This window comes from Lagopus leucura, unplaced genomic scaffold (assembly GCF_019238085.1).
Source record: "Lagopus leucura isolate 7727_CA_CO unplaced genomic scaffold, USGS_WTPT01 Super-Scaffold_73, whole genome shotgun sequence".
In the NCBI taxonomy this organism is placed as follows: domain Eukaryota; kingdom Metazoa; phylum Chordata; class Aves; order Galliformes; family Phasianidae; genus Lagopus; species Lagopus leucura.
Genome location: NW_024962252.1, coordinates 79,950,680 through 79,968,566, shown reverse-complemented (window position 1 = coordinate 79,968,566; position 17,887 = coordinate 79,950,680). Strand labels below are relative to the sequence as shown.

Genomic DNA, 17,887 nt, shown 5'->3' with positions numbered 1-17,887 from the left:
AGAAGGAGAATGCAATGTGTTTAACGATGTAGCATGGTTTACCAGTAGCTTTGGAAATACCATTTGTGTATTCAAATCTAAGTGGGTTTTGGACCAAGGATGAAACTACAATGATCTCCAAAAATACAGGCTACTCCTGGCGGGGATGCTGTGCTCATGCTCTTCTCTTTCTCAGGGGGCAGGGTTGCACATTTTCACTGGCCTCTATGTAGAATATGCAACAGCTGTGCTCTGGAACATATGCCCAAAGAAAAATTCACTTTTCCTGGCTGTGTTTTAGATTTAATACGTTTTCATCTTGTTTGTTGGCCATTTCCTTATTGCGTTTGATGGGTAGGCAGGAAAGCAGCTGCAAGCAGTCTGCTTTGCAACTGCTGCTAGCAGGCAGCGGAAGGCATGCTACAGCTGTTGTCTGATGTTATGGTTGGTGAAACACCAGCCTCTAGCACTATCACCCCTCCTGCTCTGCCCATTAGTGTGCTGCCACCTGGACAGGGCTCTGAGTGGGCAGCTGATGCAGTTGAATAACCATATAGCAAGAACTGTCAGGTGGTTACTCTTAAAATACATGTGCATTTGCTTTTTATTGCTTTCTTCCCGTCCCCTCCTCCCACTGATTATATAATGTTCTAGAGGGGGGAAAAAGGAAAAAAACAAATAATTCTTCTCCAGATTTTGAGGGTGGCCGATTGCACAGCCACCACTATGGTTTAGTTCTGGAAGGCAGCCTCAGGATGGCTTTTACAGGTTGGATACAGGTGTCTTGTTTCTCGCATTTTCTGCTTGTTAGCTGTAGTTTAGGAAAAATGCCCATAGGATGGAGGAGTTCAGCATAGGTCCAGTGGCTTGTGGGTGTGCACTGCCTTCCCTGGCACTGCAAACTCCTGGTGTTCCAGTCTTCTGTATCAGTTCTTGCTCTTGTTTTCTGGCAGTGAAGTGGCAATGAGGTGCTATTTACAAGTCTAGCTGTTTCACAATTGCTTTCCATTACCTGAAGGCAGAGCTGCTATTGACTGATGAGGCTTTATGCTGGATGACTTCATTTCTCTAAAGAATTTGGGTGATCACTGAAGAAATTACTGTTCTCTCTTTCATGGGTTGGAGGTAGGGTGCAGCAGTGACGCAGCAGCTGCTGGAATGCGATACCTTTGGTCCGGAAGGTAATTGTCAACTGAAATGTGGTTGCAGTTCCTTTTCAGAAAGAGGAAAGCAAAATAATTGAAGGATTGTTTTCCAGCAGAAACACAATCAGTTTCTTATATGTGAAGAAATACTATTGACTCACGTTCCTTCTTGCAATTCGAAGAGTCGTTAAATTCATCTCTGTATACTTGATTATTTTATATTGATTAGAGATATTAGTAGCAACAGGTGTAAAAAAAACAAAAAAACACCTTTTATCTTTAAAGAAAGATAGGTGGGAGCATTATTTTGGAGGGATTATTAGTATTATGGAGGGGTTATTATAATGGCGTAAGCAACATATCTACCTCACATGTCATCTGTGGTTTCTACAACCTGCTGTGCAGGGAGGTAGAGATCCTGTTCCATGAAAACATGGGTAGACCTTTTCCAACCTTCATACAACTGCAGATACCTTCTGTGTAGCAGGATCATTACCAAGGAAACTCAACCATCTTCTTTTGATTTTCAGTTACAAATGATAATGCAGGAAGACCATGTCCATTCCTCGGCCTGTGTGGCTTGAGGGACAGTAGCTTTTGGGGGGTACCCCAGGTCACTCGGCTGGATTTGGGACGCTGAAAAATAATGGCAGAGTGGCAGGGAATCTGCTTCCTCTTCTTTGCATGAGAGATGACTCAAAAGAGTCTGGGTCTTGCTGTGGCTTTCCTCAAAAGTCAGAGGAACCATGTGCCCCCACCTCTGAAGACTGTGTGGTTTGGAGAGGGTTTTGGTGCTTAAAAAGCTGAAGTGTCTCAAAGGACTCTTTCCTTAGGCTCATCATCTGACTGATGCTTCTGCAGTATTTGAGACATCCACTGTTCTTACCAGACGTGTAATGTTCTAGAAAATTCCCATGTTGGTGACAGAAACCCAGGGAAAAAAAAAAAAAAAGACAAAGCAAAACCAAAGAAACAAAACCAAAAAAGAACCCCCCCCCCCCACTCATCAAACAAAACCAAACCATGTTTCTTCAACATGCTTGGTTCTACTCCTGATCTTTAATGTGCTTTATTATGTTAGATTGAAAAGGTTGTTGGTTTTTCTTTTTCTTTTTCATGGGTATAACATGTGCTTTGCACTGTTAACACATAGGGAGTTTTTTCCTCGGCAAAGGTTACTTGCCTACATTGTGTGTGTTTTATTTAAATGTGAGTTGTGCTAAAATACTGCAAGAGAAGGGAAGCCTGAGATGTTGCTTAGGTCTGTTAGAGGTAGACACCTGTTTTGCAAGAGGGAGATGGCTTAGGAAGGAAGGTACTGGCTGGAGATGGGCAAGGAAAAGTCCAAATGAGAGGTCAAGGTTTTCATGAAAGATTTAAAGGTAAATGAAGGAATTGTGACCCAGGTCCTCAAATTAGTGGGCAGTATATGGCAGGTGGGATGAGAGTTTTCAGGGTAAGCAAGGATACTTGGGGTGTCTGAAAACTATCTTCAAACACTAGCCTTCTGATGAGACTTCTTCAAGAAGCTTACTGCCCTACTGCAGTTTTTTTTTTCTTTTGTTGAGACGGGAACAGCCTGATGATGGATTTTTCCCATATTTTGTAATTGTGCTAAGTATTAAGGGATACTAAAATCTAAAATGTATCTGTGCATCCAGCCCACCCAAGATAACACTCAGTGTTTCATCTTGCAATGAGGATTTTTTCCTCTAATAATGTGATGCAACATGTTGGTTAGGATAAGTGGAAAGCAGGGGGTCTTGGTCAATCCCAGTGCTGCAGCTGTGTGTTGAGTATCTTGGCTTAGGGCTGTTTACTTAATTGTTCCCTTGCCTTTTGCCCTTTATCACTTTCCATCATTCAGTTTCTTAGGCTCTTTTTATTACAATTATTAATCACAGTCATTGTCTGTCTTGCTTAATATAGGAGAGTTGTGTTCAGCTGACTGTCTGGGCTTTTTCCTGATATTTATGTTTGGCTTTGGCTTTTCAAACCACTGCAGAGGTCAGTTCCTCCAGTGTGGTTCCTGTAGTTCTTCCAGGAACTGCAGAAAATGAAGGTACTATTAGAATTATGCAGATGGATAATTCCAGGGTAAGAAATTCCAAACTCTTGGTGCTCTCTCTTAACTATGTGTTTTTATGAACCTTCTTATCAACTGTTTGTTTGTGAGCATAGAAAAAAATTCTGCCTGTCTTGTTTTTGAATGGAGTCATGAACTTCCCCTATGTATTTTTCATTATCTTGTTGGAAATAATAGCTTAAATCAGGCAGTATTTAACGTGCTTACAGCATTTGAAAACTAACTATTCAAAGAATAATAGAGAGATGAGGCAAAATATATGCAATACATATTCACAAATAGCTTTGTTTTGACATTTATCTTGCTGCATTCATTCTGCCAACTGGCTGCAGGCATGGCTACCAAAAGAATGAACACATGTTGCATTCATTAGTTCTCATCTGGCTGTGCTTCATCTTGCAAGGCAGACAAAATCACGATCGCACTAAATAGATTGTAATGCATTTGTGATACGAGGTCTCTTCCACTTAACAGAATGATAGCGTTGCAAAGCTCCTGCTCTTAAACCCCTGGTACTTTGCTTCATTTTAATGAAATGAATGCAAATATACTGCTAGTGACGTCATTGCTTTTTTGCCTTGAAAGATGTCATAGGAAAAATATTCCAATATAATATTAAACAAATAGCCACCCTGTTGCCCTCCCCTCTGTGTGAACTTTTCATTTCATATTGTGCTTTTACTGCTTTAAGATTGGTTTTCTTTGACACAAATAGACATTCTCTGGAACAATAATTTTTTCTTTGGATTGACCAAATATAAAAATCCTCATCATTAGCTATCTGCAGTGCTTCTTATTGTTCAGACTTATTGCAAATAGACTGCTGTTGTCTTTTTGTAGCTACCATCACAATATTAAAGCTGTGCTTAATGTTCTCTGTGAATGTGTTGCAGTGTTGTCTCTCTGGAAGAGACACAGCAGGGTATATCTGTGCGACAGCCTAATTGTTTTAGTTTTAAATGGAGAGCGCTACAAGACCCTGTGTATGTATGTAAACAATGGCCATTTTCTGACTTTCAAGCAGGTTGAAGAACAGCTGGTAAATTCTGCTTCCCCTAAGGGGGGAGGGGGGAAGGGCAAGAAAGTCGTAATGTTGGGATCGCTGATGGATAGCTAGTGCACGATGAAGTATTTCTGCTCTGCATGCACTCGTAAGTGCCTTTATTGGTGTGTTTCTGACGTTGGAGGGCAAGCCACTCCCTGCGGCAGCCTGGGATTTTTGTCCCCATCCCACCCCCTCCAGCCTCTGGCCAGGGTTGCAGGCAGAGGGGCCAAGCTGGGGGCCAGCAATGGAGGGCAGCTTGCCCTGCCTGGCAGTCGGCTGCGATCCTGCGGCACTGGGGAGCTTCTGCAGGGGTAAAGTACGGTCACCTCTGGGCAGGGGAGAGGAAAAGCTCGTATTGAAGGGGGAAGATTTATCCGGGTGGTGGAGTTGACTGCAGCCTTGCTAGCAGCTGGCAAGGTGTGCTTGTGGAGTGGCTGAGATAGCTTGCTGCAGCGTGGTGTCCTTGAGCAAACTTTATGAGAAACCAATAAATTTGCTATCTGTGGATAGCAGAGGAAATAGCAGGAAGGTGACTGGGAGGTAAATAATTGGCAGGGCAGAATGTTTCTGATGCAGTGGCTTTGGTGGTGTGCGTGGCCTTTGGCAGCACATCCCAGAGTGGGTCGTGTGCTGCCAGAGAGGAGTGCTCCAAGCACCCCTTCCACACGTGGGGAGAGCTGCTGCTGCGTGCTCCCTTTGGTCCAAACCTCGATTTTATGTTGCAGATAGGAGAGCTTCATGAAGTCCCTGCAGGGAAGCATTGGCTTCTCAAGGGCCTCTCAGGCAGGAGGCAGCAAAGATTCATTCAAGATAGGTGGTGAAAATAACTCTATCTGCTGCAGTTTAAAGTTACTGTATTTCTGTGTGTGTAAAATGTTTATTTGCCCTTCAGAGGTAAGATTTTTTTTTTTCACTTTTATTTTTGTCACTGTCCTCATAAATCTAAAATCTTTCAATACAGACTTCCTTTCTTTCAGCTCTTGCTATCAAGCTGACCTCTGTTCAGTGTAAACCAGATGATTAATTGAAGCATTCTTGCTATTATCAAAAGTATGAGTTCAGTTATTAGGAAAGGAAAATTAAAGACAACCAAATTAATTAGTGACCATGTGTATTGTTCTTGTGTATAGTAGAGAAGTGTTATTCCCAGTGAAACACTCTTCTCTGAGCAGTTCTTTTAGTGCAGTTTTGATGTAAGACATGTTTTGTCTAAAATACATCTATCAACAGGAAAACTTCCTTAAAAAAATAAGTACGGGCAGGTACTCGGTGCATAAATCTGTATGTGTATTTAATGAGAGAGAGAGAAATGACCTTGCCACAGTGTGCTTTCTTAAAGTGAGCAATGCACTGAGCTTTATCTGCTTCAGAATTCAAAGCATTCAGTTTAGAATTTAAGATGTTGCAACCCTAGGGAAAAAGAGGGAGGGTGAATTGGAAATCTTAAAATTGCAAGTGTTTCATACAGCCATATATGATTTTTTTTTTATGGTGCCAGAGTAAAAAGGGGCAAATGTTTAACAGTTTATCTTCAGTATCAAATTCAGCAGAAGAGAAATTCTTAATGGCTGTAATTGGCCAGCATCATTACTGATGAGTTTTAGGATTATGTAGAGACATTTTCATTGACTTTAATAGCTTTTAGAGGGTTTTTTTTGGGGATCAACTGATCACTGTAGCACAGTCTCAGGCTTGAGTTTGAGGCATACGCGGAGTTTTGGAAGAAAGCGTGACATGATGGACTGGCCTCAGATTTGTCTAGAAATCTAGCAGAGTAAGATGCAAGAAATATATTCTTTTCTCAAAACATACGTTATACTTTAATCAAAATTTTCTAGGAAAAAAAGTAAATTTTGGTACAAAACTGAAGATATTGTTGAATGAAAGTTCAAGTCAGCATTTGTAATTGAAAGAAAATGTGACTTTGGATATTTTTAGCAGTGCAATATATTCTGCTGATTTAAAATTTCATTCCTACTTACGTCATAAGACCTAATGTACCCTTGTATAAAATTTTTGTGGAATGTGCCCTGGCTGTCAAGTAAACTTACAGAAATGAAAAAGTGCAATCATGGAGAATCTACATAGAGCTTTGTTCGTATGAAAATTCTAACCACGTTCTCAAGAGTTCCTTGCCTCCAGGGCTTTTAGCAACTTCACAAGATGGCATCTAGTAACAAGAAATAGGAAAAAGCTTCAGATTAAGTTGTAGATTTTTTTTTGTTGGTGGTGGTTTTTGGCAATATGTGTTCTCGCTGTTTATGTGTGAAGGAGATTAAGACCTTGCAGAAATTATATGGCATTTTAGGTAAAGTTTTGGCAATAACTTCTTACATTTATTTATTTATTGAGGATTCTAAGGAGATACAGTTTGTTATGAGAGCTGTTACAGTTTGTTATGAGAGCTGTTGCTACTCTCTTACCTGTAACAGTGAATTAGTTTGTGCTTGACAAACACAAAATCGAAGAAAAATACCAACAAAACTCAAATCTGTCTCTTTTGGTGTTTGTGTGTTTTTGTTTTTTGTTTTTTAATTTCTGAGTATCATTGTATGTACATACATCCACTCACTCATTTCTTGGCAAAGCTAAAAATATATATATTTTTTTCAGCAGGGAAGAACTAGAACTTCCTTTTAATAAATGGGATGTCAGTGCTGATAGGAAGCTTATTCACATTTTTAAGAAAGCTAGTTTGGTGTTAATATTGATGACTCTTTTTTTATATACTTTATTTAATTAGTCTTTTGCAATTAAAATACAGTCCAGGCTTATGTTATGACACATCTCTTCAGAGAGATCTTGGCTATCAAATTAGATCTGGGCTACAACTTAGTTTAGGTTATACAGGTCAGGGTACAGATCAGTGCCCTGCTAGAAGGTCAGACTGTTCCCTACCAAGAGGATCAGCATTCACCAAGAGTTGAAGATGCAAAGGTTTGCATTATTTGTGACTTGGCCATTCCTGCCTATAACTGAACTCTCCAAGTGCTTGGAAATTGGATTTTCTAAAAGTAGTGATGAGTGGAATTCACCTTTCTCCTATACGTTTCTTTATTTTTTATACTGTGTTTTATGGAAGGAAATGCTGACATCTGCCATTCTTACTGGTGTCCTTCTCCTGCAATAAGGAGTCTGCTGATAGGTCTAGAGGTGAAATCCTGTCTCATTATAGGATATGAAAATAGCATGGACCCATAACTCTACCAGAGATGGAAAAATAATGTATGCTTGTTTCTAATTCTACTTCCTTAGCAGGTTACTAGAACTCTATTTCCTTTCTCCTACCAATTTGGCAGAGTTAAATGAACCTTTTATTCATCTTTTATATGAAGTAATTATAAGGGCTATTGGAATGAGCAATATTTACTTGCTTCATGCATTAGCTGAGCCTGTGCTTAATGAGGTGAACTGTAAGCTAGACCAGCTTGTTCTGGTTCCAGGCTTCACTGGATGTATCATCCAAGTGCTATTTCACAGAATCACAGAATCACAGAACTGTAGGGGTTGGAAGGGACCTCCAGAGATCATCGAGTCCAACCTCCCTGCCAAAGCAGGTTCCCTACAGCAGGTCGCACAGGTAGGCATCCAGGCAGGTCTTGAACATCTCCAGAGAAGGAGACTCCACCACCTCCCTGGGCAGCCTGTTCCAGTGCTCCGTCACCCTCACCGTAAAGAAGTTCTTGCGCACATTTGTGCGGAACTTCCTATTCTGCAGTTTCCAGCTGTTTCCCCTTGTCCTGTCTCCACTCACCACTGAAAACAGTCTGGCCTTGCCATTCTGCCCCCCACACCTTAGATATTTATAGACCTGGATCAGGTCCCCTCTCAGTCTCCTTTTCTCAAGGCTGAACAGACCCAGTTCACTCAGCCTTTCCTCATAGGAGAGATGCTCCAGGCCCTTCACCATCTTCGTGGCCCTCCGCTGGACTCTTTCCAAGAGATCCCTGTCTTTTTTGTACTGGGGAGCCCAGAACTGGACGCAGTACTCCAGATGAGGTCTTACCAGGGCAGAGTAGAGGGGGAGGATCACCTCCCTCGACCTGCTGGCCACGCTCTTTTTAATGCGCCCCAGTATGCCATTGGCCCTCTTGGCCACAAGGGCACACTGCTGGCTCATGGCCAACCTGTCATCCACCAGGACACCCAGGTCCCTTTCCGCAGAGCTCCCCTCCAGCAGGTCATCCCCCAACCTGTACTGGTGCATGGAATTATTCCTCCCCAGATGCAGACTCTACACTTGCTTTTGTTAAACCTCATCCGGTTTTTTTTCTGCCCAGCTCTCCAGCCTATCCAGGTCTTGCTGAATGGCAACACAGCCTTCAGGCGTGTCAGCCAATCCTCCCAACTTCGTATCATCAGCAAACTTGCTGAGGGTGGCCATTATCCCCTCATCAAGGTCATTGATGAAGATGTTGAACAAGACCGGACCCAGCACAGACCCCTAATTTACTTGTTATATGACCCCTATTTACTTGTTATATGCCACTCACTTTCCAGTTAGCCAAGGGCAAGGGACTTGTCTTGCTGGGTTCAGGCAGGGCCAGCAGGGCAGCATGGTGTTAAGAAACCATACTGGTCTCCGATGCATATAATTGACTGTAGACTTGGGCATGGTTCTGGGCAACTGGATCTGGGTGTCCCTGCTTAAGTAGGGGCTGAACCAGCTGAGCTCCAGAGGTCTCTGCCGACATTGACCAGTCCGTGAAAGCTTTTGCACACATGCATCTTAAACTAATTAAATAAAACTTTAAAAAACAAACAAACAAAAAAAACCTTCCAATGCTTACCTCTACTAAGAGACAAAATTATCCCTCGTGTGCATACTTTGCTACATATCTACAGTAAATATCTACTTTAACACCGATAACACTACTGCTATTAACACAGGAAATAAAATTACAAGTTTAAAGGTGGTTAAGGGGTTTCATCTTACACTTTTTAAAAGGCTATACCTACTTTGTGGAATAGTCTTACTTCTTTAACATGATAGTTAATTTTCAAATGTGTGGTTATGGTTTTATGCAAAGTTTATTCTGCTTTGCCTGTTCTGTTCTCTCACTTCTAGCAGTTCTAGGAATATATATTAGTCATCACAGGGAGGTTGAAATGATAATGACTGGCACAGGGTAGTGGTTAGTTGTTTTTTGTTTGTTTGTTTGTTTTTTGATCTTGCAGAAGTATCAAAGGTGCAGTTGATGTGATAAACTGTTATTCAAGGTCAGACAAATATTCAGATGTGTATTCATATTCTCAGGTTTAAAATTTTGCTCTCAAATTTTGAATCATGCCCAGATTAGTAGACCTAAAAAGTTTACTTTTGTGAACTTTGCATCATGCTTCTGCTTTACATGGAGGAGTAAATTGATCAGGATGGCAGTAGCAATTCAGACCTCCCTTCAGGCGTGCTTCTTTAACCTACTTCTTCTGCAGACAGCATGGAGCAGCTGTGAGAGCAGAATGTGCAAATAAACTCAGCAAAACTGCTGAACATGCAGATCTTACTCCATGAGGAGTAGAAGAGATGGAAGTTACAGTCATTAGTCAGATTACTGTGTGATGAGAAGACACTTTGATGCATTATAACAGTATAGGTTATATATAGGTAGAGTTCAGATGCCGTATCTTCTCCCTTTGTTTTTCTTGACTTTTCTTTTTTGTTCTTTTTACATTCTAAAATGGCACATGAGTTTTTCTTTTCCCTTGTTTGCCTGTGGTGCTATTCAGAAGTACTTAATATCCACGATAATACTCAGCCAGATTTCTTGTATCTGTGAAACATATTCAGCTTTTCCTTCCAGGAGAAGCTGAATGAGGTTTTCTTCTCTGTTCATGGGTTAACAGTGAGTTCTTTCCAGCTCTGAGAGGTAGGGGCTGAATTTTGCATTTTGCCTGCCTGCAGTGACTTTTGGATTTGCGCTCACAAGGGCTGGTCCTACCCAGTTAGACTGTGGGCTTTGAGCACCAGTTGTGGAGGGCTGTGTGAAGGTGGAAACTCACAGCGTGTTGACACAGCTGATTAGTAAATGTGGGTTGATAGACTGGCTTTTCTTCTTGAGTAAGAGTGCTTGAGTTGTTCCTACAGGGAAGCTGCAGTGCTGTTGACTCCCTCTTCTGCTCTCTTGCTGGTGGTTTATGTGGCCGTACCCTACTCTGTAGATTTTTGGCTGTAAACGCACCCATCCTGCACTCATACCAAGTTAGTTCCTTTCCTGGTAACATTTAAAAAAAATAATAAAAGTATTTGGAAAATAAGATGCTCATAATGATTACAAGGTGTTGAAAAAGTACAAAGCAATTTTTTTTTCTCACTGATGTATTCTGTCAGAGCAGCTGGGATCCTTTCAGTGTATGAAGGAGCATGTTATTTTGACCAAGGTTTTGTGAATAAATAGCAGGTTCTTGGTTAGTTGTTTTATATATTTAAGTAGATACTGTTCATGCATTTTACATATTTAAGTACTTATTATAGTCAATACTTAGTATATGTGAAATTAACCTTAATTTGCAAGAGTCAAATGAATACTGGATAATTATGTGGCTTAAGAGAATAGCTGCCTTCAAAATAACTCAGGTTTTTTTTAGGTTTAAGATTATTCCTCCTAGGTATGAGAAAGTTGGAGAAATCCTCAGATTTTAAAAAGGGGAAGAGAAGCAACAGTCACCTAGAGTATATGGCTCATTTTTCAGTACTTTTCACTTTTTTAGAAGAGTTATCATAAAGCTTATCAACTTCCCAGTTCAGTGTTCACTGAGGTGCAGCTCAGGGTTTCTGCTTTTGTGAAGCTGTGTTTAAAGCACAGAAAGATCCTTCTTTCTAGCAAGACTTTGGTGTCAATTTGTAACTTAGTTACTTGATTTGAAATAATAAGGGAAACGGGCAGAGCTTGAGGCAGCATTTTTATGATTCTTGACGCTGCTGTTATTTACTCACAACCGGATTTAATTCTTGGTTATCTGTGAAATGTCTGTACAACTTGATTACTTCTAATACCAGACATGTATATAAGCAGTCCTACCTCCCTTGATATTTATAGGGATTTATTCTTCTTCTTTTTTTTTTTAACCTAAAAACTGTTGCTTTATAACAAATAGTAGAAAAATAAGCCTGAAGAATTCTTCCCACTTCAGAGATTTCATCCATGTAAAAAATAAATGATATGAAATATGATGGATTTAAATAATTTTCATACAAATACGGTACCTTTAGGTTTGCAAACTTTGACAAGTATTCAAAATCAGAAATGTGTTTTCCTAAAGCATCCTTTGAGAAGGGAAGGATAAGGCATTCCTGTGAAAATGCATATTATTCCCTTGCAGACAACTTCCATGGACACATCCATGGTAATCACTATCAGTTATGAAATTATGGCACTTTTGTATGGAACTTCTACATAAAATGTGGTGAAATTTTGGAAGCTCTTAACATAAACGTTCTTAACCTAGGTAATCTGGTTCAGTGATCTATTTTATTTTTTCCTCGAGATTCTGTAGCATCACAGAACTCTATTTACATGTCTCTTTCCTTCCTTGCAGGTTTAGAAACTTGCCTAATTCTTAACCTGAATGAAGATGAAACATACTTCTTCCTGTTCAACTGGAATTTTCCTTTCTTAAGTGGGAAAGCAAATCTCTCTGAGTAGTAGTTGGTGCTGTGTTTTTGCTTTTGAAAAGTGTGGTGTAGTAATCTCATGCATCCCAGTTGACACCCAGGATTTTTTTTTAAATTATGTTTATTTTTCCATCATTCTAGAATAGAGAAGGCTTTATCTGTTTCTTTTTTTGCTTGTTTTTTTAGCTTAATACACCCTTTTTCAGCTGTGCTCAGGCATAATAGTGTCAGGATTAGCAACTGATACTATTTATTAAAGCTGTTCTGCTGTTCTAGAATTCTTCCTTTTCAAGAATGGATGAAATTAGCTTCATTTCACTGTAACGTTGTTTGTTTGTAGGATTAGAGCCTTTGCAGAAAGTTTTTAGTGGTGTCCCTATTAAAGAAAACATGGCAGCACCTGGTAGCGGAGCTGCGGACTGCGTTGTTCAGCAGAGTACCTTTCTTCGTCAAATATGAAATGCTGATGTGAAATACATCCAAGTAGCTGAGATCTGCATGCTACAGAATGACAGGCTTGGTGGTTGTGCGGTAAGGCTTCTGTCAAACAGTAGCAGCCACAGCAGCAAGATTGCTGTGAGCAATGCTTTCCACCCACACCTTGTTTATAGGAAGTGCTAACTTCAGGGCTTCACTGGGACTATTTAGTCACTGATGTAATAAAACAAAAGACTGCGTCTAAAGAACTAGTTAGGTTTTTAATTGTGTTTATGATCAGTTCCCCTTTTTGAGGGTGGCTATCAACTTGAACCAGTGTAGGTATTTCTGCTTCCTGTCTACTCTGAAGTGTTTTCTGTGACATGTAGAATGGAAACACTTTCTTCATTTCTCAATATTTGCTCTTCTGTGGCAACTGAAATGAAGCTGACTATTAATGTGCAGTGAATGGCTGCAGATAGCAATTCACAGCCTAGCTGTGTGGGAGTTGCAGAGCTTGTGCTTTGTCCTCAAGACTGGGGCAGATAGCCTAGTTGTGTTCGTACCAGCACTGCTTCGAACAGAGGAGATTTACCTCTTTTCTGTTTTAAAAAAAGCAATGGGTGCACCTGCAGTCAGCACTAGATGTGATATGGGTGTCCCTCTTGTGCCAAAGCTGTGAGCAGTTATAAAAGTCAGGGAGGTATCTTAGAGGAGGAAAACTGAAATGGAATTTTGGCCTGCTGCTGTCAGCGTCCTGCTGCATCTGGGTCATGATTAGAGAGGTCTGGTCTTGTGTTCCCAAAAACCAATGGGCCTTAGTAAAAGATAGCAAAAGGAAGCTTTCTGTCTATTCTTGCCTACAGGGAGAGGATGGCTGGAGCCCTGGGCAACCTGAAATAGTTCTTGACTTTGTGAGTCATGGTAGAGGGGGTAGGCTGGATGATCTTTGAGGTCTGTTCCAAGCCCTTCTATGAGATATTGCAACATTCATAAGGTTGCATCTTCTGGTTGCAGCACTAAATGTAACCTGCTTTGCACTAGATAGAACACTTCATCCAGAAGTGCTTGTCTCTTGGTACAGCTTAAAATTCACAGGAAGGGAACGTATTATCATTTTTTGCTTGCAGATAAGAAAATATAAGGAAGAACAATGACTTTGCAAGGTCACTTTAGATTGTCAGTGAAAAGTGGGAGATTGCATGGCACTGTAAGTTGAAAGAACTCATATACCTGAAATACCAGAAAACTAAGATAATACATGTTGATAAGCCTCTTCCCAAGCAGATCTTTTCATTGATCTGAAATGGCTGTGTCATCTAACTCAGACATATAAGAGCCAGAGAGTACCCTCATGTGCATACTGGCCTGGTGTAAGCACATGCCTGATGAGCACTGGAGCCCACAGGACCTTGTCCTTCGCAGCAGACTGAGAGGGACTACATTCTCTTCAGGAGCAAAGGGTTTTTCAGGATGGGGACCTCAAGAGATGCAAGCAGCACAAAAATGAGTCTCAATGGGCTGGTGGTGAGGAGTATGGCATCCACAAGAGGGTCACTGTAGATTTTAGGAGGGATGAAGAACAGTCTGCACTGCATGGCTGAATTTTGACATTGAAACTGTACCACAAAGGATGGGCTGGGCCAGTTTTCCCTTAAGCTTTAAGGAAGATAACAGTAAGCGAGAACAGCATGCACTATGCTGTGTTTAATATCAATATCAGTTAATGAATCTCTTTAACCAGTCAGTACTCTAATACACACGTTTTTGTGTGTCCATCATTCGAGGAGAGGCACAACCCATGCAACATGTTCATAAGGAGGCAGTTTGAGTAGAAACATATTTATTTGGGAAGGGAAATTAATAAAATAGACCATGGCTCTCTGTTTTTCTTGATGGACAACTGCATTTATGATAGAGTGGGTTAGAATAGTGCAGAGTGAGATCAAATGAGCTTTGTACAGTGGTGTTTTTTATGTTACCAATTAGATAATTATTTATGAGTCTTGAGGGAAGGAAAAAAGAGCAGCACAATGTAGCATACAGCACAATTAATTTCAGAAGCATTCCAACATTTCCATTTACATTTCAATGTAATTTCATTAACATTTCAATGCCTAACTGCATTCCTAGATAATAGAAGCTGGAGATCATTCATTTGTATGTTATGATTTGAGATGAGTAAAATTTTGCAAATAAACACTGCATGGCACAAAAAAAAATTGAATCAATAGAAGAGAGTGTGTTGCTTTGACTGATGTTATCTCACTTCACGATTTCAGTGCTCTTCTGTTTTGCTTTTGAAATTAGACACCACAACTGATGAGAATACAATGAATGTAGTGGGTAGAAAAAGCTTTCCTCCAGGGCAAATATGTTCTTTTTAGAAACTCAAACAAACAAAAACTTAGGTTGGTTTGTTGACTGAATGAGCAATAAATGTTTAAGATTTTGGAGGGTGTCCATAAGTTTCAGATTATAACTATGTTGGTACTACTGAATGCAGAGGAGATTTGCTGCAGAGATGGTGAATGTTGAGTTTGTCCTGAGTTGTTGCAAGCTGAAGATTGAATGCTTTGCAAACTGGATTTTATTTGCACATTAGTGAAATAAATTGTCTTGGAAAATTGGCAGTAACCTGTATGAATTGGAGTTTAAATTTTGCAAAAATAGTCCTAAATATACAGACAATGCTCTAAATAGGAATTAATATAATCTCTCTGACAAGAACAGTTAAATAGGTAAATAAAATGTCTGGGGAAGGTGTGAAAGATTCTGACATGATTATGAATGCTCTTAATTTTTTTTCTCCTCTGCTTACAAACCTTTATACCAACTTCCTTGCCCTGCAGTCATAACTTGTGGGTACCACTTTGTGTAAATGAGTTGACAAAATACTCCTGGAAAGAAAGATTTCTTGGTGCACTCTGCACAGCATTTGCTGGATCTGCTGTGTGATGCTTTGGTATTTTTGTCCAAGCCTGGATAGTGCCAGTATCATCTTGAATGGTGCTGAGCAGATCAGTGACAAGCAGCACTACTGTCTTCTGTGGATTTATGTGGTAATGAAATCTCTTTAATGAAAATGGTTGTGCATGTGAAGTTGAAGACATAATGGGGATAGTCCTTCAAACCTGTATTTAGACTTCTGGATTGTGTAGGTGTTAAGGTGCAGCCTTTAATTACTTGATCGTTGTCTCTTCTGAATCAGTCAGTGCACAGAAACGACAAGTCTAACTAAAAAGCTGTTGCTTGGTATTGAGTTGCTTTAAGTTTTTTTTTGCTTGGCTACCTATGTCATTTTTATGGCAGGACTAAAAGCCCTCATTTTTCAAGGATATGAATTTCAACACTGACTTTGCTACAGAACTTATGGTATATCAGTAGCCTACCAGTGTTAATTAACCTTTATGGGTTAAGTGTGGGATAATACTTGCATTTAACAGATGAAGAGCATAGTTAAAAAGATTAAGGTCAAAAGCATCTGCTAATCACCCAATTTTCTAATTAAGTTATTGCCTAATAGGCAGGACAGCCCCATGCCTGTCAGAAGCCTGATTGCTGTGGACGTGAGATACATGGGAGAGCTCACTGGGCTCGGGAGAGAGAGCTCCTGGCACTGTCATTATTAGCCTGCTCTGTTTGGTTGGAAAAGTTAGAATCATAGAATCACTCAGGTTGAAAAACACCTTCAAGATTTTTGAGTCCAGCCATGACCTAACCATGCTACTTTAACAACCCTCTGCTAAATCCCTGAGCACCCCATCCAAATGGTTTTTGAACACATCCAGGGATGGTGACTCAACCACCCCCCTGGGGAGCCTATTCCAGTGCTTAACAACCCTTTTTGTAAAGAAGAGTTTCCTAACATCCAACCTAAACTTATCCTAAACTTAAGGCCATTTCCCCTTGTCCTGTCACCAGTAAGAAGAGACTGACTCCACTCTTGCTGTAAACACCTTTCAGATATTGGAAGAGAGCAATAAGGTCTCCATTCAGCCTCCTTTTCCCCATACTGAACATATCCAGTTCTTTCAGTCTCTCCTCATAGGGCATATTCTCCAAGCCTTGTTGCCCTTCTTTGGACCTGCTCTAGCAACTCAGTGGCCTTTCTGTACGGAGGTGCCCAAAACTGAACACATTACTCAAGGTGAGGCCTCACCAATGCTGAGTACAATGGCAGGATGACTTCCCTAATCCTGTTCACCACAGCATTGTCATAGTTTTATGTTGTGGGTTTTTTTGGTTTTTTTTTGGTTTTCAGTATTCTGCATCAAAACATCATGTAGTGTACTGGGCATTGAAGTGTTAATGCTCCAATTCCAGGTACCTATCCCTATACATTACAGAAGTCATGGGATCTGGCCCTTCCGGGTTGGGCGATCTCTTACTGCCTGGCAGTGGGTGCTGGAGCGTGCTTTCCTAGCTGTTCCAAGCTTTTCAGGTTTGACTTGGTCTCAGAAATTTTCTCTCTCCTATCTTACTGATTCGTCTCAATTTCAATTAGATTGTATTATATTGTGTTATCTTGCATTCTGATATCATAGTTAGTAAAATAAGTTTTCCTCCATAGATTGTTGCCACTGTTTTTCCTCCCTCCCTCCCTCCCCCCCTCCCCCTCCCCCCCCCCTGCCCCCTCAAAATGGGTGGGGGGGAGGGAGGGAGGGAGGGAGAGCAGGGGCCTACTGCCCCCCTGTCACGAGCATAGATTGGTCTAGTTAACTCCGTGACACTGATACAAGACAGGATGCCATTCGCCTTCTTGGCCACCTGGTCACACTGCTGGCTCGTATTTAGCCGACTGTCCATCAGTACACCAAGGTCCCTTTCCATCAGGCAGCTTTCCAGTGACTCCTCCCCAAGCCTCTAGGGTTGCCTGGGATTGTTGTGACCAAAATGCAGGACCTGGCACTTGGCCCTACTGAAACTCATACAGTTAACCTTAGCCCATCAATCCAGTCTATCTAGGTCTGTTGTAAATAATGCTTACAATTCTAGCATAATTATGATGTATATAATAATATTATATATATTATATAATTTTATATATAACATATAATATACTATATATATACATTTCTAGCATAATATGATATATTTTCAAGTTTGTATACTACTGATCTTGAACACGTTTTCCAATCTAGAAGATTTTAAGACACAGTGTTATGCATTAATGCATGTGCAGTTTATGGTAGAGCAGTTGATTGCAGCAGTCACTGTGAACTATTTAGTTCCTTTGTGAACTGCCAAGCATGTATGTTATATAACAGTAAGAGATGCTGTGCCTCACTTTCTATTGCTGTGACATGAAAACAGGGTGTCATCTGATATTAAAAAGAATCTGGTACGACTGGGACTGTTGCTGAACAAGTTATGCAGAGCATCCCACACAGGTCCCTGTAGTCATCACGAATTCTATATGTGCTGTTCAGAAGCACTGTTTTGGAAGATAAGGGCATGTCTTGCTGGTTGAAGGCCAAGCATTGAGAAGCTCAAGCTTCAGAAGACTATCTGAGGGATCAGATGCTAACCAATGCTGGAAAAAGAAAATTCTTAACAAACCACAAGGCATTTTAATTAGTGGGTGGTGAAAATACAGTGAA

At 40.6% G+C, this 17,887-nt stretch overlaps 1 protein-coding gene across 4 annotated transcripts in view; it reads left to right on the top strand.

Moving 5' to 3' along the window:
- The window catches only part of EML4 (EMAP like 4), a 153,395-nt gene that overhangs the window by 56,982 nt on the left and 78,526 nt on the right, over positions 1-17,887 (top strand). Inside the window, exon 1 of one of the 4 annotated variants that reach the window (XM_042884465.1) lies at positions 4,478-4,566. The exons of the other annotated variants lie outside the window; for them this stretch is intronic. Within the exon in view, the coding sequence (XP_042740399.1) occupies positions 4,500-4,566 (67 nt within the window). The 5' untranslated portion in view covers positions 4,478-4,499. Of the gene's footprint in view, positions 1-4,477; positions 4,567-17,887 lie in introns of those variants that run through there. 4 annotated transcript variants of the gene reach the window in all.